This window comes from Xiphophorus maculatus, chromosome 3, assembly GCF_002775205.1.
Source record: "Xiphophorus maculatus strain JP 163 A chromosome 3, X_maculatus-5.0-male, whole genome shotgun sequence".
NCBI lineage: Eukaryota > Metazoa > Chordata > Actinopteri > Cyprinodontiformes > Poeciliidae > Xiphophorus > Xiphophorus maculatus.
The window spans coordinates 20,793,400-20,813,653 of record NC_036445.1 but is presented as its reverse complement, the minus strand read 5'-3'; the positions used below and the strand labels follow the sequence as shown (position 1 = coordinate 20,813,653).

General features: G+C 36.9%; 1 protein-coding gene across 4 annotated transcripts in view; it reads left to right on the top strand.

Moving 5' to 3' along the window:
- Nucleotides 1-20,254, top strand: part of LOC102229027 (F-actin-uncapping protein LRRC16A) — a 53,766-nt gene that overhangs the window by 11,020 nt on the left and 22,492 nt on the right. For all 4 annotated transcript variants that reach the window (XM_023331289.1, XM_023331287.1, XM_023331288.1 and 1 more), the window contains exons 3-11: nucleotides 8,052-8,102; nucleotides 11,030-11,089; nucleotides 13,313-13,434; nucleotides 14,145-14,239; nucleotides 14,439-14,509; nucleotides 14,668-14,741; nucleotides 14,945-15,020; nucleotides 18,663-18,751; nucleotides 19,109-19,203. In XM_023331289.1, the coding sequence (XP_023187057.1) occupies nucleotides 8,052-8,102; nucleotides 11,030-11,089; nucleotides 13,313-13,434; nucleotides 14,145-14,239; nucleotides 14,439-14,509; nucleotides 14,668-14,741; nucleotides 14,945-15,020; nucleotides 18,663-18,751; nucleotides 19,109-19,203 (733 nt within the window). The remainder of the gene's footprint in view (nucleotides 1-8,051; nucleotides 8,103-11,029; nucleotides 11,090-13,312; nucleotides 13,435-14,144; nucleotides 14,240-14,438; nucleotides 14,510-14,667; nucleotides 14,742-14,944; nucleotides 15,021-18,662; nucleotides 18,752-19,108; nucleotides 19,204-20,254) is intronic.

Sequence of the window (20,254 nt, the reverse complement as noted above, 5' to 3'; positions counted from 1 at the left end):
ACTCTCAGCCAAAGGGACCAAATTAGCTATTTGATGACTTCTGTTATAGGGTAATATTTTAAATAGTGCCTTTTCATGATGACGGGTGCAGCATTATAGGAAATGTATTCTAGTGTTGCAGTGGGTTGCAGTGGGCCAGATGGTTCTCACTTGGTGTAATTGAATTAGGTTTGTAGGTCACAGAAGAAGTCACAATTGAAAATGATGACTACTTAACATTATATTAGACATTCACAAAGCAATAGATCTGAATATACGTATGTTTCATATTTGAAAATAACAGATTCAGGAAAGACAATTATTTGTAGTTTATTTTGCTTCCCAGTTACATTATCCTTGACTGGTTGGATTTCAAGTTTCGCTTAATAGAAGATGAATTTTACCACCAGTTCAGGCCAGAGGAGAGTCAAATCATTCGTATCGTCTTTGTTTTCAAAGTTTGTTATAGAAATTTGAACACATGCAGCTACTTCTCAGTTAGTTTACTGCAAAGCTTTTGGTGTGTAGCTTACAGCCAGGCTTACATCCTGTTGGTATCTTTCTACGGATGTGCATAAACACTCTTTTACAGATTAATATACAACTATTCATGTTACCCTTTGTGTCGTCAATTTACATTTGTTCTTCAGTGAACTTTACTAATATTCTGGGTATCTGCAAAAAATAAAAAATTAATGGCCATGTTTGATATCAACGTAACTGCTAAATTTATGATCAGGTCCTCTGCTAAGCGACTGCATCCTCTGCCACTATACCAAAACAGATTGACACCCAAATAGTAATGGAAACCAATCAAACATGCTTATTACAACCATGATGCATTTTTCATACTCTGGTTCACATTAGCATCCATCACAGCAAATGGATTATCAGCATTATATTCAAGGCTAATTGCTTGTAGCAGGAAGGCTTCCTCTGTGTAGGCTGTTGCTCAAGAAAAAAGACTATTTGCCTGGAGAAAAATGCTTCAAAATTCTTGTTGAAATAAGTATATTCACTCAGAGCACAGTGTTTCCTAAACCCAGTTTAAACAGGATGGTCAGTGTGGGATCTCTGCACCCAAATTATGTGTGCAGAGATTAGGAGAACATCCAACCATGTAAAAACGGTACTCATTGTATATATTTTGGGTAACGTAGACTGTTTTCTGCAAGACATAGCAACAAATTGCAATAACTTTTGCAATCCCAATGATCCTACAATCATTAAACCAGCTGTTTACTTCCTGTTTTGTTTCTTAAGATCACTGGTTGTGCAGCTGCATAACTGGGGGGGGGGGGGGATGAATGCATCTTTGGTCATTCACTTTAAAATATTCCCAAAATGATATGCTCCCATTTAGTAACTTATAGACACCTATAAACTGCAGATATTCATAATGGATCTTTAACAATTCAGCTTTAATAATGCAACTCTAATCTTTTTGAGTATTTATTATCCTGTAGTTGGATCATGTGGTGACTGTCTGATCCCTGGTGCTGAACAGGGGTTTGTGTTTATCTGTGTGTCTTATTAGTGTTCACTGATGCCATCTCAGAGGAAAAGCATGGGTCCTGCCAACATCAAACACGATTGACTCCTCCTCCCTCATCCCCACATTGCTCTGTCTTTTGTCTCATTTATTTATTTATTTTCTTATTTTTGTCATATACACATGTCTGTATCATGTCTTCCACTTTTACTTTTTCAAGTGAGATGTAGCCTCTTGTATTGTTGTTTGTACCTCAGCTTTTCCTGCCTGTCTTGTTTATCCCTGTGGTCTGCAGTGATTGCTTATTTACCCAGAAGCCAAGAGTCAGAATCACGTTGCTGCACACACAGAGCCCAAACCCACGTCCTCCCCATTGTCTGTAACTGGAATACTGATGAATGAGCAGGATTTTTCTACAAACTAAACGGGGACACATGTCTCCAGTTAATTTCCACAGCTTGAAACAAAGAACTGTCATAATTCATTGTAAAAATACAAGTGTGTCAGTTTAATATCTATCCTGGAGCCGAAACCTTGAACATAATCCTAATCTGAAAACCCAAATAATCCTTCATTTAGCCAGTTTGCTTGTTTGTTTACTCCCAGGAGGGTTTCAGCGGAGGATGTTCTCTGAACATTTTAAATATGAAGCTGAATTTTTTTTTTTTATCTGCTATATGGGATTTTATTGTCTCCGAATTGCTGCCTTGTATCCAAAATGTACATTATTTCTGTCATTTATGAAGCAACACATATACACTGGCAATTTTTTCTATAAGCAAGACCAGAAGCAGAGACCAAAAACGGCATTAAAATAAAGCATGAAATGTTACACAGTCAGACACCACATGCCTCAGCTCACTGCAGCTGTGGTCTGATGAAACCAGCCAATCAAATCGGTTCAGGAAGCACCACTGTCGGCTGCCTTTGTTCTTCTCCGAGCTTCCCTCTCCAGCACTAAACACATAATGATGAGCAGGGCAGTGATAAAGGAAAATTGATGTCTTTTTTTTTTTGTTTTTACTGAGGCTGCCAGTACAGCTTATGAGAAGGATGTGCCCAGCAGATAATAATGTGGAAAAGTGGTCTCCTGCTGCCTGCCTGATTAGTATCTGGGGAATCTGAGAATGCTTCACTAGGAAAAATTGCATTTTAAGCATTTTTGCTCATTGTTTTGTCTTGTAGGTGTCTATCCTTACTGGTGGTAATGTGTTTTATTAAATATAGAGAGTCCTATGGAGTCTGCGTTTAGATTTTGCTTTTATGGAGAAGTATTAAATATTTCCCCTCAAATATAGACTTTGAACATGTTGTGCCATGACTACCTGTATAGTTTGATCTGTAATTTTGGTGTAGTAGGACTCCTCAGACTTTAGCGCAGGATGCTCAGCTGTATTGTCAACAGCTTGTCTTTGTTGTGGACAAGTAATGTGAAACAAGTGTTTTCACTGTTTATCTTTAACTCTTTTATTTATTTATTTATTTATTTATTTACTTATTTACTTCTTTTTTTCCCTGCAGTTTGTTTAGTTTCAGTTCAAGACAGGAACGATCTCTATGGCTCAGGAATATAAATCTGTTACATTTATTTCTAAATTATTTGAGTTTTCTTAAATTAGATTTTTTTCCACTTTTTTATTATTATTTTTTTAAATTATTTTTTGAGTTCTATGTTTTCAAGTTAACATATTCTAAGTACCTAAAAAGTATTGATTCATAAAGCAAATTGGCAATATAAAAAACAATCTAAGCGTTTTGGGGTTTAATCAAATTTTGATAAATTGTCTTTTTTTAACTCTACTTTTTTAACTCTATTTGTAAATATTGTTTGTGAAAGATAAAGTACTTGTGTCTAATGTGACAGGAAACATGACTGTGACTTAAATTCATGTTTATTTAATCCATATTACATTTTTTACAACAGTGTTGTATTCTGTGATCCACTTAATTCAATCATCAATTATTATTTGATTATTAAGATTTATGTCGGCTTGTCCAACACATACAGGTATAAAGGGTCTTTAATAAATGCCCATTTAATGTTTTCATCTCACATCTATTATTTTATAAACTTCACTTTGAATACTAATTAAAAATGTCTAGTGTTACAGCAGCCTTTAGAGGATTACTCTTCTTTCCCACATGACTTATCAATAGTGTATTAACCTATTAATCTTGAATCAGGTAATATTAATAGCTACTTACTGTATGTAAAACCAATTCTTTCAAAAAACCATGTAATTGGATGTTCTTTCTAATGGCTAAGGATTACCTAAAATGTTCCCTTCTTGTTGTGTTTAATGATATCGGATATGATGCATCTATTACTCATTGCTGACTCTAACTATCCCAGTGAGATTAGGTTAATGTAGATCTCATGAATAATGAGCTGTTATAGCAGAGGATGCTGCAGAAGGTCTTTGCCCTGTAGAGTATAGAGTCTTGCTTTGTTTGCTCACCGGCCTGGATTCACAGTAACAGCCTACAAGAATTCAACTGTTTACCTCAGTCATTCATATGTAAGTGGCTTCTTTAAGATTTCCACAAAACTCTTACAAAGTAAAGATAATTGAACTCCACTGAGTTTATTTGTGAAACATTGTTTAAAAAAATGTTAGAAAGCTGCAATATGTAACTTTTAGAAATGATGTTTTTTTTTCTTTTACACATTTGTTAAAACTTGTGACAGATAATCTGTGGAAAAAAAATAAATAAATCAAACTCCTCTAGCTTCCCCCTGTGATAATATACCCATGTGGAGAAATGCACAGCTCCCGGTCAGAAACAACCAATCAGAGCAAAGAGAAAGATCTTAACTGTCAGCCGCCCTCTTGTATGTGCTTTTCACACCTTTCCCTCTACTTCCCATTAGCATGCAACTTCCCTTTACACGCTATGAAAGTCATTTTTGGTTAGCCACTTATTTGACTCAGGGGACATAAGAAAAATTAAATGAGAAAATTCATCTCCATTTCCACTTTGTCATGTGTTGTTTTTTTCTGTTTGGACTTTATGTCTTTACCTGCTGCTCTCCTAGATTACATTGAATTTAAAATGTGGGACACTGTTGTGAAATGCACAAATAAAAAAACTGAGCATTTCATTGTCTTTAGTTATTTTATATTACAAGATGAAAATTCTTACCTTTAAATATCTTTATAAATTAAATTAAATTAATTTACATTTTTACCACTTGATGTTATTTTCATATACGGTGCAGTAGTTTTTAGAAAGATAAAACTTTTAAACCCTTCGGTTTAACAGATCTGCTCAACTCTAATTTGTTTTCAATAGTGGCTCCATTTTGGGTCATCTGTTTAATAATTTCACTTGTTCTGCTCCTCTGGGTCCCTTTTATTTAATTATGGCCTCCTTTGTATCTTCATCGCCTCCACTCTGTTTGTCTCAGTGGATGGTCTTTGTGAGGTTTCCCTCCTTTTCTGCTTGGCACTAGAAGTAGCCACTTCTGTCATGCTGTGATGACAGTTTATGTTTGTAGCTGGGACATCACAACTCGTTAATGTCAGATACGCCGGCCTGCACGTGAAGGACATTCTGACAACAGTTATGCAATAAAAAGCCTGTCGGCAGTGGATCTGTGAATTAAGCCAGCTCTTATTCTAAGACAACATCCTAAATAATTCTGTCTCAGGAAGAATCAAACTCCCAGTTGCTTTTTCCCTACTAAACCTTCAGACGACTCAAGTGAACTTCTGTTGAATACTAAACATTTAGTCTTAAAAAAACCAGCACAATTTTTTTTAAAGTTGGACTCTTCCAACTTTATTTTTAAATGTCTTAAAATTAAATTTAAAAAAACTACTTTGAAACATTGAATGTCAATTGGTCATTGATCAGGCCAGTCAAGTTGAAAATCGGCTTATGCCAGTCTCCTGCTGAGCAATCGGTTCATCTCCGTGTCAGTGTTTGTGTGTTCTCTGTGCTGCAGGCCAACAAGACAAATGGTACTGTACAGCCGGTGGCAGTACTTTTGTATGTAAGCCACCAGTGTGTGGTAGATTGTGTGCATTACAGCGAGTGAGAGAGAGTAATGGCAGATGCTCTCCTCAGCCGAGTACACATGCTCCAGTACTGCTGCCATCTGGTTGTGTGAGTGTATCTGAGGGCGCAGAGCTGGTCACCGTGAAATCACTGACGGAGGAAGGCTCCAGGCTTAAATCCACTTAAGATAGTGAGCAGAGATGGAGAGAGGTAGAAGGGGGGGTTCACGGACTGTAATGCCTTTGTCCCTTTGAAAGGGCAGATGGAGAGAGCCCTGTGCTGGAAGAGTGCAGTGGGACAGTCATGCATTGAGGGAAATGATAGGACGTTGGCAAGCTGGAGAAAATCATGAGTTGTAATGGCAAATTCATCGGAAGGAAATACAACATTTAAACAAGTTAGTTTCTATTGTTGTTAATGTTCTCAAGCAATGATCGTACCTCCTACAACAAATGACACTACTCGTCTACTTGTTGTGAGACTTGATGTCCAAAAATGTAATTATAAATGGTTCATATTGATATGCCAATCAGTTGGCTTCTGATTGAAGTTGGTGAATTTGGTTTTATTTACCTATCTAATAAATGCATAAAAATTGTAAATTCATCAGAAAGCAGAATTAGCTTTATTGCAGCTTATGTTGAGTAAAGATTGGATACAGTTTAGGGTTATGTTTGTTTTTGTGTAAATTGGGACAATCTTTAAAACACCTTTGCATTTTTCTACTAGATTTGGCGCCGCTTTTACAAACGACTCAGAGAACATTATTTGTCTTAGTTTTCAGTGTCCTTTCAATAACACACAGCTTAAACCTGACAAATGATTGTCAAAAAGCTTTTCCGCTGAGCTTCACATATCCCGACATCATATTCTAATTTATATGAGTGCTTTGTAAAACAGCAAAATAAATGCTTATAACATGCATGAAGAAGTGAATGGTTCAAAAGCAAATAGATATGCAAAAAAAACTAAAAACAAGAAGGAAAATATTTTTGTTTCTGTGTCCATCAAATGCATTATTACTCAGAACGTCAGTACTTCAACCAACATTTATTGAAAATAATTTTTGTTTATTAAAGGAGAGATGAAGATTATGAAGGTCTACTGATTAGTTTTGCATCCATTTCTTTCTTTTTTTTTGTTTTTGAATTCAATTGCAAATGTAGTTGCCAAACATTTAAAAAAGTTTAAAGATGAAAAGTGCAAATGTCAGATGTTTTTTCTGGCTAAATGATATCAGAGTAAATCTATCATTAAACATGTGAATGACCTGCCAGATAACTACACCTGTTAAAAGAAAAAAGAAAAACAAAGAAACAAAAATTTTTGTTATTGTCCAAACTGACACGCTCATTTTGTGATAATTTAGCAGGCTTATTTACATTTCAATCTGGTGTTGGATATCATCTTGCACTGTCAGATTCCCTTTCCTTGCAGCCACACAGCATGCAAGGTCCACAGTGCAGGAATGAGACGTAGTGCACGGAGAGGAAAGGCTGAGCAAACCAGTCGTGACTCTTGCTCTTTAGAAGAGGTTATCTTTGGCCATACAGGCCTGCCTGTCTGCCTCCATCACATCAAAACATGCAAACGCTGCCTGTGGAGCTGACCCACACAGGGCTAGAAATCACTGTCATCCTTTTTTTAGCCTTAGTTCACACACTTCTGCTTCATTCTTTCACATCTTTTAGAAATAATGGCACTTTCTGGGCTTTTTGAATCCAATCGTTGCTTTATGTTTTTGCTTTGCCTCTCTTCTCTTTGCTGGATTTGTTCAGATAATTTTGCCCTTCATCTCTTTTACACACTTTCTTCCTTGTTTTTCTTTGAAAACCACCTTCCATGTATTCTTTCTCCCAGGCATCAGTAGAAGTAGAAGTCTACTTCTGGCTGGTGTTTTGCTGATAACTGGAAGTTAAATGTGTCTTACTCAACGTGGCATGCTCGAACACAGTCATTTGTTGAAATTATTTTCAGATATTTAACAGAGATTGCTGTTCCAGCTTTTTCTGGGAGTTGTGTTTGCTGACCATCACAAGTATTCTGTCAAATTGGTGAAAATCTCCCTCTGATTGCTTATAGTTACAGGTCAAGGTATATACCTTCTTTCTTTAAGATGTTATTTAAAAAAAAAATTATGACTGTACCTTTGTTTATGAATAAAAATCACTTACATTCATTGTGTAAGTCATGATGTTTCAGTAGATGAGTCCTTAATTTCTTCTACCTTGGCTCCAGATTCTCTGGTCAGCAGGTGAAATCTTCAAAAAGTGCATTGACAGAGTGATGCATCTGTCAATGCATCACTAAGATGTGGTGTTTAAGGGATTTTATTTGGTTAACAAAGTTTAAAAAGCTTCTGAAGTTACTGGTTTAATGCATTGAGTTAAAATCCTCCCCGTTCGTCCTTGTTTTGTGTTTTTTATGGAAATGTTTGTGTCTGCTGCTCTCTGAGTCAGCGGGACATTCCTCTGTGTTCCTTGTGATTTTCTTGTTCTTGTTTCGCAGAGGGTATTTAAAGCTGCTAATTATATACATCTCCTGCGACACACTCATTAATCCCTCTGTTCTCTCTTAGGCTCTTGCGACTCACCGAGCCTACCTCCTAACAGCACGCATTCCAGCCAAGGTAAGAAAGATGGCAGAGGTATCGTCTTTATTTAAAAAAAAAAAAAAAAAACTCCAGTGGAATGCACTAATTATACCATGCTGAACTAAAATCATTTTGGTCACAACGTACTCTCTCATGTTAGTCATGAAAAAAACATTAGTTGATACTTTTTTCAATTAAATAAACAATTTATTCAAAGATACGTTTAAAGGAGATCTAACCTGGTACCTACAGTATGTCTAGTGGTCATTGGGCGAGAGGCGGGGTACACCATGGATAAGTCGAGAGCCCATCACAGGGCAGCACAGAGGACCAACATGGACACACACTCATACCTGTTGACCAGAAGACAACTTGACACAACAGCCATGTTTTGGACTGTGGGAGGAAGCTGGAGTACCCTGAGAGAACCCACACATGCACAGATGGAATATCCAAACTCCATGCAAAAAGATTTGAACTTGGAAGTTTCTTGCTACTCCAAGATGACCGCTGATCCCTGACTGTTTACTGTTTGGTCGGCTTATAAAAGCTCAAAAATATTAGAATTTATCCAATCTATTTAAGTCTTTTGAGGCTGAGGGAATTCATCGATTTTGGAAGCAGAAAGCTTCAGTATTGACTTGCTATGTTTCAGTATGGAAACTCAGTTTGCTCCTGGCTGTAAATTCAGAGCTGAAAACTGCCTGTAGCTCCTTTTATTCTCTTCTCAGCGGGTTTTCCTGTGCGAGTTTCTTAGATTGATGATTTGGCTCCTCTTGTAAAAAGCTTTGGGGCTTAACAGTCTGTGACTGCTCTGCAGCATTCACACAGGCTGTTTCTCTCTCACATAATCATTCATGTTTTCTTCCTTCTTCCCCCCTCTTTGTTTGTTTTTTATGCCAGGGTCTGGAAAAATCTGGAACTTCCTTTTAGTATTTTCCAGGTTTGGCTATGCATAGAAGAATGAAAACTCGGTGTCAAAAAATATTCATGTGTTCAAACTTCATTCACTACACTTTTGCTTAAAAGTTAAATAAATGAATGGGTAAAGTTCTTTTCACATAGATTTATGTTCAATTTACATCCTTTGTCTTTGGATTGAAACATCTCATTTTCATATTGTCATGAAACTTATTAGTGGCACCGAGTAAGGGAAACCACAGATAAACACTACCAATATTTTAATCATAGTTTTGGCATTTTCATTTCTGTTTTTGGTGTGTTGCTGCTTAGTGACTGATTCTGAATAAGTTTTATTCCATGTTTCTTTCTTTATTGGAAAAAATCTGAAACAGTTTCAAAGCGATGCAGCAAAACAGATATGCTAAGATATACTTTAAAGCATAGCAATAAAACCTAAAATTATGTTAAATGATTTGTTACAACCAATCTTTTTATATCAGCCAATGAAACCTAAATGAAAAGAGATACTTGAAACCACAACAGACATAAAGAAGATGAGCTACTAAGCTGACAGATGGATAGTGGACGACTGACCAAACAGCATTTGGTTCCTCCACACAGCTCCCAGTGTGACATTGTAGTCACTTGTTAGCTTGGATTTATCACCATATTGACTTCAGTAAGAGCTGTCCAGCCATCAGAAAGCAGAAGTAGATGAAATTGCAAATAAAACAATTAAAAATCCATGCCTAAGGTTTATTGTATATTATTGTGTCACACCAAAGTCCAACAGTTGCCTGTAATTATAGTTTGTGTAGCAGAAGATTAAAGTGTTGGTAGAAACCAGTGGGTATGTCAAGTTTTGCCGATGAACTTTGGTCATCGAGCAATGATTTTCTCACAGGCAAAGTAGTAACAGCACAGTCACAACTAGAAATCTATTGATATCCAGAAACCTGTAATGTACACCTGACACACACTTAGCTGGTGTCTACTGAGGCCCATAATTTAAGCTTTACATTGTACTATATTCACTGAGGTAAATATATGCAGCCTTTAAGCCTCTGCTCATGTGGAATGAACTGTGACAGAGAAGCAAGTAGCAGTCAATAAGGTTATCTTCCCACAGTTTTTTTTTTTTTGTCATTTCAAAGGCTACACAATCTAATGTGAAAACATGAAGCCTAACTCCTTTATGTGTGTGTTTGGCAACATATGTCACAAACTTAGCTTTATTTCTTTGGGATTTTAGCCTTGTATCATTTGTGTATTTAATTATTTCCTTCTTTGAAATGATTATAGATGATTCCATAGAATGGAAATCAATGAGCGGGCATCTATTTTCCAAATGGAAATGGAAAAAATCTTGTTGTTTATATATTCAAGAGTGTGTTCAAAGCCATTGGGAACAAAAAGGCATACACACACACACACACACATACACACTCCATACTGTAGTGAGACAGTAGACAGACTGAATATCCTCTTCCTCTCTCTCATCTCTGTGCCAAGCCTGAGAAACAGAGCTCCCACCTGGAATAGTCTGGTCTCGATGCCTGGCCTGCCCTCAGGCTCTCTGCTGTTCGCCTTTCTGAAAGAGGAAGAAGCGGTGGAAAACTGTGCTCACTGTGGCTGTGTGCAGGATACCCGTCTCACATAAAACGACTTATTTTGGTCTCTTTTTAGATGTGGAAGTATAAGCAATGAGGTTTTTCCTTCTACTTTTATCTGCCCTAAAATGCAATTTAAACAGAAATAAAATATGTTAATGCAAGAGTGGATTTTTATTTGCTTGGAAATGGCAATGCTGAACAAATTATAAACTATATATATATAATGATTTGTTTTGACAGTAAAAGTGACTATAGTCACATTTTATGTATATGCATCAAAAATCAAACCCATTTGAAAAGAAACATACTTTTTGAATGAAATTAGTGAATAAACTATTGCTGAACTCTTGCTGAATGTATCAGATCTGTTTTATGTCTCTTCCATTGCTCCTTTCTTTGTCTGATTTCATAAGTTTTTTTCCATCTCGTTTCTTTCTTTTTTTGCAGGTGGAACACTCCTTTAATTATCTGGAGATCCAGGGAATAGCTTCCAGCAAGCCGACCCAGGTATTGCGCATTACCTATAAGAATAAAATATTGAAAAGGGTTTTACATTTTTGGAAATATAAATAGAGTAGAAGAAAAATGGCTTATTGGAGACAGTGGTTGTCGTTTAAAAGTGGGTGCATTAGTCTTTTTAAGTATATTATAGGCACAAGGTAAGCTAAGCCTAATTTTGTGTGGCTTGCATACCCCTTAATTTCTTTCAAATTTTATCATTTTACAATCACATACTTAAGATTTTATGATAGAAATCAGTAAATTGTGCTGTATACTTGTATGCAGGCCTTCCACAGTATTTACAACTCTAAATAATATTTTATTATTACAGTATTTATTTTATTTGCCAACTTTGAACATCTACATTTACATGGTTGCCCATTCTTCTTTGCTATATAGTTCAAACTCAGACTAATTGGATGGAGAGTATGTTTGAACAGCAATTTTTGATCCTTACTGCAGTGGGGTTCAGGTCTGGGCTTGGACTGGGCCATTCTAACACAAGAAGCCCTTGCTGTTTGTTTACCACTACCGTCGTGCTGATTTGGGTTGAACTTCCAACCCAAATCTTTTGCAGCAGATTTTCCTTCAGGATTCCAATTAAATTGCTAAATTTGTCTTAACGTCAATTCTGACCAGCTACTTTTGTATAAAGTGAATTTATATTACCCTTCAATCAACAGAAATTAATATATGATTTTTTTTTTACTTTTTATTTTTCTTAAATTGTTATACATACCCCACCAATAGGGTTGCACCAGATATTTTTGGCATGAATATGTGTACTTTTACACCACTACTATTTACTACTTAGGCAACTTGATAATGTAGTTGTTGGTTGAACTAGATTTATTTAGGGGTATCTCAGTAAAGGGGACTGAATACGTGAACTCTGGACTTGAAGTACTTCTGCTACTACATATATGTACTACTTATTTGTGTAGTACAAAGGATGTCAAATGTACTAAATATGTACCTGCAAAACTGGAAATGTCATATTTATGGCTCCAGTTGTTGTAAAACTAGCAGAGAATGTAATAATGACTGAAATAACCCCTGCAATGACAAATCTCAGGAGTATTGTATGAAAAAAGGAAGCAAAAAATAAACACTACCTCTGGAAAAACTTATAAAAGTGTGCTGGTTTCTAAATTGAAGCTCTTCAAGTCTCAGGCACAGAGTTCCTGCACACATGCTACTTGCAGCAGCTCCTGTAAATTGTGTGATTGGGAATTGATGCTGCTCAGATCTAATCATCATGTTCTTCATTCTGAGCTTATATGGCAGCCTAATCACGCTTCAATTTATCCCTGACCTGGTTTGGTGCTAGGAAGAAAATCAGACATTGTTGTCATTTGTGTCAAATTGTAATGTTTTGGCTTGTCATTGGAAAAAGCACAAACATATTAAAGTTCTAGATGCAAATCATCTGAACGAGTGTTTGCTTTAAAACGTTCTTAAGTCTTCCAACTCTGCTTGGAAGATCGTCCTTAAAATCTCAACACATTTTTAATGAGGAGATAAAATGGACAAATCCAGAAACACACCCTTACAATATCTGAATCCTTCTGTAATCCTTAAAACTCATTAATAGCAGACATATCTAGGCTGAGCCCCCAAAGGCTTTTTGACTGGAGCGAGTAAGCTATAAGTCAGCAGAAGCAACATTCAGAGTATAATTTGTCACAGACAATCCTGTTTCTGCAGCTGTACCCCTGTCCTGCTCATTTTGACTGTCAGTTCTCTGAATAATTTGACTGAGGGTCTCCTGTGTCCCAGCCAGGAAGAAATATGCTAATTCCGGCCCACAGAGGAAGCATGTGTGTCAGTATATCAGCATTTGCATAATTGCAGTGAAGACTGCAATGGTTAACAGACTTGGTTATGTTATTAAGCCCCTGCCTATATCTAATAAATCCTTAATTGTGTTAATGAAAAAAACCATGACTAAGCTAATTTGCAGTAAAATACTTTTTAAAAATCCCAACAAAATATAGAAATCATTAAAGTCTCATAAAAAAAATAATCTGACATTTGGACTGAGAAAAGAGGGATAATTGAATAAAACAAGAATATGTTCTTGCTCATGTTTCCCAAACTAATTCTTCAGATCAACAATAAAAAAGACAAGCATAAAGGGCAAAGACAGTCTATGGGGTCAGCTTTATGAACAGTTTTTTTTTCTTTACTGACTTGTATTGATCATTCATTATCAATTTATGCTTTTAGCTACTGGTAGAGTATGAGCGAGGCTCGTTCTCAGTGAAGCTGCTCTCCACAGAGGAGGTGAATGATGTGGTCGCTCATGTAGGAAACTGTCTGCTCAGGATATGTCCTGGTTTGCCACCCAGGTAAGTGTAGTCAGTACAGATTTCTGTGTTTCTCTATATGTCAGATGATACATTTTTAGACTCATTAGTCCAAAAACAATGATTCTACAAAGGTCCTTCTTTTGTATTCTCAGTGGGTCATTTCAGCACTTGAGTTTTCTCCTTGCACAAAACCCAAGAAGGTTAAACTTTTGCATGCATGTATAATTTTTCTGATTGTCCATGTATGAAGTTTTATATTTACAGTAGTAAAATGCTTCTGCAGGTACTTTAATGACCCATTTAAACCTCTGACAGACTCGAAGGAAGCTGATGTCTCCTTTCTGAAGGTGTTGAAGGTGCCATTAGTCTCATCTAATAAGTCTCATCATTTCAAAATCCAATCTTAACATTGGATTTATGCTCACAGAAATATTTAACTAAGCTAAACTCAAATTAAATCTGATGTTTAAACAGGGCAAGTGTCTTTCAAAATGCTGAGTAATGACGTTCTAATCTAATGAGCATTATGTAATATGCCTTAGCGTTGATCTTAAATTTTTTTTAAATAAATGTGGGAACTTTAGATGATAAGTATTCAATTAAACCATTAGCAAATTTGTCTTTTTTTGCAGCATTGCAAAAGTAGTTCAGCAATCCCTCTTTTATCTACAGCAATGGATAATTTCTGAGGCTTTCATCTGCTGCAACACAAAAATGAATGAGCTAAACGTTTTCACTTCTCTCGTCAGTAAAGTGATGAAGAAGCTTTGCATGGAGCCTCCAGACCGACTGAGCTACCTGCAGTCTCTGTGGGAAAACAAGCCTGCTGAACCTGGACCTTGTGGTAGGATCCTGACACTTTACCTTAATTGCTGTCAGGCTTTAAAACATAATATTAAGAAGTGAGTGTGTGTTAATATAACACCCCTACTAGTTGCTGCTAGTGTTTATCTTTCCCTGCACAAGGCCAGATGAACTCTGACTATATCAGTCACTCCACCTTATATAACTATGGGTCTCTGTGTCTCTTTCTCTGCCTGTAGGTGGGTTTTCCCAGATGTACAGATGTGTGTGTGACTGGTTAGGACTACCTTACAGAGAAGAAGTGCAGTGGGTAAGTGTGGCTTACTGTCTTTTTTGGTATAGTTTCACATTAGAGCTGTGCATCTGTCTTGTTTTTCTACTGGCTACATAAAACTGCATGCCGTCTTTTGATGAATATGAGTGCAACAACACTAAGGTTGAATGTATTATTGAATGTTTCCTCTGCAGGATGTTGACACCATCTACTTGACACAAGACAGCAGAGAACTCAACCTGCAGGACTTCAGCCATCTAGAGAACAGGTCATTATTGTCTTTCTTTAGTCTTACTGATCAAAATGTAGGTTATTTTTGTTGAAAACATAACATTTTGCACAAAATAAAATTGATATTCTCTGGAGGGATAAGATTAATAGTTTGCACCATTAATAAGCAAAAGCAAGTATGTCAATACTGAATGGTATTTCTAAGAAAAATTCACTGCTGGCTCCTCTGTGCGTCATCAGGGATCTGGTAGCTATAATAGCAGTCCTGGAGTTCAACCAGTGGTTCACCAAGCTGTCTACCAAGGATTACAAACTGGTCAGTACCTGCTAACATCAACAATCATTCTTGTCCTTTCCTGTTTATGTTTTTATTTATTAAGAGCATCACAGTTTTATTATAATGTGTAGAGGTAGTGTACTACACAGAGTCAAGGCTGCTGGCAGTGTATATGTTTTTATTTAAAAATGCACTTTTTAATAAGAAAAGTGTAGACCAATTCTACCATTTCAATGCCTTAATTCATTTCCATGTTTTTCTATAATTTTCTAGTCTAGGTTACTTTCTATGTTTCCCTCTATGTGTGATTTTTATATTCATCTCTTTCTTCTTCTGTGTTGGACTGTGCATAGCTGAACCTGTCTGTCTGTAGAGAATATTTGTTTTTTTCTGTCTTCCCCTGCAGTGTTTTGACTGAGGATCAGTCCAAATGTTCTTGTGTGATAAGACTCCTAATCCAAATGAGACAAAGGGGTTCAATGTCTGAGGCTGTTTCCCTCCCACCCCCACTCCTGGTTCATCACTCCATTACTAACTCAGCATCTCCACGCTTCTCTCAGTCTCACAAATTACCACACGCAGCTTCCTCTGTCCAAACAATTACCTCACACCTCCGTCACAGACATTTCCTCCCTTTTATTGAAACTTAAAAAGCCGTCCCTCACCATGCTATGTGGAGATTGAAGGAGCAGTGGTTCCTGCAGGCATATGTTTGACTAGTCCTTTGTGGCAGCACAAATTTAGCATGAGCGTTGGCGCCTCACTCATATGAGGTGCAGACAGTTTTCGACGATGCAAAAATCAGAGAAATTCCATGTCATAATTTTGGTTCACTGGAACAGAAGATCACTGTATCAAAAACCCAACCAGGATTTACTCGCTGTAACTGTCCTTCTTTAGTAGATATGCTTTAAATTTTAATTAATTAATACTGTGGATGACCATGATCGTCCTAAAGAATAAAGTATTGGTTGAATGAACTTGCATGGCTATAAAGTATGCAGATCGTTGTGTCAGGGTTCCTACACAGTCTGGAAAGATTTGGAACTTGTATTTTTCAGGTTTATTAAAGTAGGAAATGAGAACATGGATTGGAAAAATATGTCTATTTCCATCTATCCAACCATCCGTGTCCATCCATTCATGAATCCAACCATGAATCCATTTGTTCATATGTCCATCCATTTAGTCCTTGCAGGTGCAGTATTTAAGTGTTGAAGACAGCAGATGTACAGTATGTGCCTTTAGGTTTTTAGAAAACTTCTAATAACAGAGCCCTTTGTAGATGTGTGAGTATTAGAAACCATTTATGTGGTTGCCCAGCCTCTGCAAGGTTTAAAGGCCTGACTTGTGTTAAGTAGCTCTTTTTGAGCAGACTTTATTAAAACATTCGAAACTGTCTGTTTAAAAAGATATTGGATTGAGCAGTTAATTGTAAAATTCCAGGATGCTGTCATTGTGTCCTTTCCTGTGGTGTTTCATGTATGTAAGGGTATCACAAGGAGATGAGTGCAGGCAGGGAGAAAAAGTGGTAACACAGCAGACAGAGAAATGGCGAGGCCTGGGAGAAAATGACAGATGAATAAGAAAACAAGTCAGCGTTTGAAAAGGAAGCCTCAAAGAAGGATAGAAAATACACAAATTTCAGCTTTTAAGTCTCCAAAACAAGAACAAATTAATCCTGCAGACTTACAGAAGTTCAGCACTATGAGTGTTATATCAGTGCTGTTGATAATCTAATATTTTACATCTGGAATAACTAAAACTGAACAGATATGTGTCGAACATGAAGAGAGAAGAAAATGTTGCTGAGATGAGTAAAACCAAATCCTAAAGCTGCAAGTCCAACTCACATTCTGACCACCTCAGTCAAACAGATAAGGAAACTCTGTGCTGTTCATTAGATAAACAACACACGCATACACACACACGACAGGCTTTCACAGCGAAGGATTATGCTGCTCATCCCCAGTTCAATCAGGCTATTAGTCGTGGGGGGTGATCAAGATGTTGAGCCAAATTGAGATAAGAAGGGAGGATGAGAGAACTGCAGCGATAAGAGGACTAGCCTTCTGGCAATCTCAAGATTGGACAGAAACTGTGGAGGCATGTTCAGTTTGACCAGATGTCGGGTCAGGACATTAATTCATGACCACGCTGGTATTTAATGAGGAGAAAATGGTACAATACACATGCTGACAGTGTCACTGTTCTGTGCTGCTGTGACGACTGTGCAGAATGGACCTCTCTGTGTTTCCATTTGACTATTTTCTCATGTTTCACACCATTTCACCCCCACAATACTCATATTTTATTTCTCCTCAGATTGCTGCCATCTCTCCTTCTGCTTCTTTAATGCTCATGGTTCTCCAGCATAGCTGTGTGAACAACAGTCCCCTTCTTCTGTGCTGTCCAGTTATTCTCTCTCTTTTCCATTATTGCGCCCGTCTTTCTCTCCTCCTCGCTGCTGACTCGCGTTGGACAATGCGTCCCCTGTCTCCGCCACACTGAGACAGCAGGCGAACAGAAGCAGTTCTTGTAGGGCTGATGTTGTTAATCAGGAATAACAACACAACATTCCAGTAAAGTTCTGTCATTATAATGAAAACTGTTTGCTAGACTCTTAAAAACTTTTATTATAAAAAGAAGTCATTCTGAATGCGTATCGATGCGTCACACAGTTCATGTCTGGCTATGACGCAGCACTCGGTGAAGTGGGTCAGTGAACATCAAGGTGGTTTTCAGACTTTCAGCTGTTGAATTTTTAATTTTGCTTAAATATGAGTGCTTTCTCCTGTTGTGCTGAGACCACAGAAGAGAGGCAACTTGTTCCTCTCTGAGTATGCTCTGCCCGATGTGTCTTTCTCACACATGAACAGCTTCAGGTGGAGGATTGAGATCTTGTTTTCTTTTTCACATTCTGCTGCACAGTTTTAATCGGCCTGCATTTATGTAAACCTAAGAGATTCAGCACAGTTTTTCTTGTGACCTTGATCACGTCAGTCTCAAGTTTTGATGTTTTACATCTCATGGGATCGATAAATAATCATTTTATTGATATTTTATAGAATTTACTGAAGTGTAAAAACCCCCAAATTTTAACATCTATTTATTTATTTTTTAAGTGTTGATGGAGTTATCTTTTTTTTTATTTTGTTGAATGTGCCGAAGTAACCCAAAAAGCAATGAATATTGAAATTATGTCACTTGGTAATGCAGTTAGGCAATGAAAGGAAAGTCTGAACTACAAATAGTTTACACATTGCAAAGTTATTTCAAAGTAATCCCAGAGTGATGTTTAGTCATTCTAGTTTGATCAGGGATCAAAATCTGCCATATTTCCCTGAAGTGTATGCTGGCTCAAATGGGCATCAGAATAAAAAGGAATGGAAATGGGGTATAATTCAGAATGGGACATAACGTTATTTAAATTGCAAGTGAGATTTGGCGATGTTTATGATTACCTATCTCAGTAATGCATGAAAATAAATTCATGTACATCTTTTTTAAGATTACAAAACAAGCCAGAATGGAGAAAATGGCATTGATTGGCACTAAATGGTGGAATTGGCTACTGGGGGAACTGAGCTGACCACTCACTCTGTAGACGCTATTACACCCACAACACATTTTATAAAAATAACTCAGATAATCTAGTTCTGAATATTTGTGTGCCTTTAGTCTGCAGACGTATGTGAGCAGATTCTTCGAGTGGTGTCTCGATCCAGTCGACTAGAGGAGTTGGTGTTGGACAACGCAGGACTCAAAACGTAAGCAATGCGTTTAATTAAATTTTGTTTCTGCTTTGTTTTAATTGTGGAAGAATCCTCTGCCCAAGTTTGTTGAAGCGTGAGTATTTGATTCAGGGAATAATCTGAAGTTAAAATAATTTGAAGTAAATTAGAGCTTATTTTTTGGCTTTGATGCAACAGTAAATTTTTGAAGAAATGTTTTTCTATCAGATAAATTAACAAATAGATCATTTTAATTTTAATTTTGTGTGATTTTTATACATTTCTACTTCATATCGATATTTAATCATTTTACGTTTGAGTCTTTCCGTGGATGAATTAATGTTTGGCATTTCCCAAGAATATGTTATCAATAAATCCTTTCACAACTTGCAGAGAGTTTGCCCAGAAGCTCGCTGCTGCCCTGGCCCACAACACCAGCTCAGGACTTGCTTCCATTAATCTTGCTAACAACCCACTGGAAGACAGAGGTACAGTCAAAGTCCTGATCCACTCGCTGATTGATTCATTGCTGCTTTAAAGTTCCCTTTTATGCCTTTCATAGCCTCTACCATCATTCACTGCACTGCTCTTATGTTACATTCTTTAAACTGCTTTAGCTCTCTTCATATTTAAGGTAGCGACTAGCAAGACGTAAGAAGGAATACTGAGTCCTTTTTTTTATTCTGCTTTTTATATATTCTATGCTGGAGTTATTTACCTAGAACTAATTGTAACACTATGGTTGGTGATGAGAAAATATTCCGAGTTGACAAAATATTAAGTAAAATCTAATACAAAGCACAGTGTTACATAAAGGCTGCATTTGAACAAATCTCCAAACAGCAAAACAGAAGTAAAACCTAAAACCTTATTATTTAGTTTCATAAAATCTTTCCACCATTATTTGTAATATGCACTGCTTTATTTAACTTAATTAAATAAAGCTTAATTAATTCGTAGTAAATGGTACAATAATTAATTATTTATTTAATTAAATCATATTTAACTTAATTTGGACATTTAGGTTTCTATTAGCCATCGCTCTTTAGTTTGCCTCTTAAAATGAAAACCTTCTGACAATAGTTTAATGTATTTTTTCTTAGATATTTATCTTCACTCTGTTTTCCTCAGCAACTGGCAGACTAACCACAATCATCTTCTAGCCATTTTAAAGCATCCAGGGTAATATTAGCTGGAAATTTAACCATTCTTTTCAGATTTTCTTTTTTTACATTCATTTAATCAGGATAATAATTCATCCATCCATCCATCCATTTTCTGTTCACCCTTTGTCCCTAATGGGGTCGGGAGGGTTGCTGGTGCCTATCTCCAGCTGCGTTCCGGGCGAGAGGCGGGGTACACCCTGGACAGGTCGCCAGTCAGTCACAGGGCAACACAAAGACATACAGGACAAACAACCATTCACACACACACTCACACCTAGGGAGAATTTAGATAGACCAATCAACCTAACAGCCATGTTTTTGGACTGTGGGAGGAAGCCGGAGTACCCGGAGAGAACCCACGCATGCACAGGGA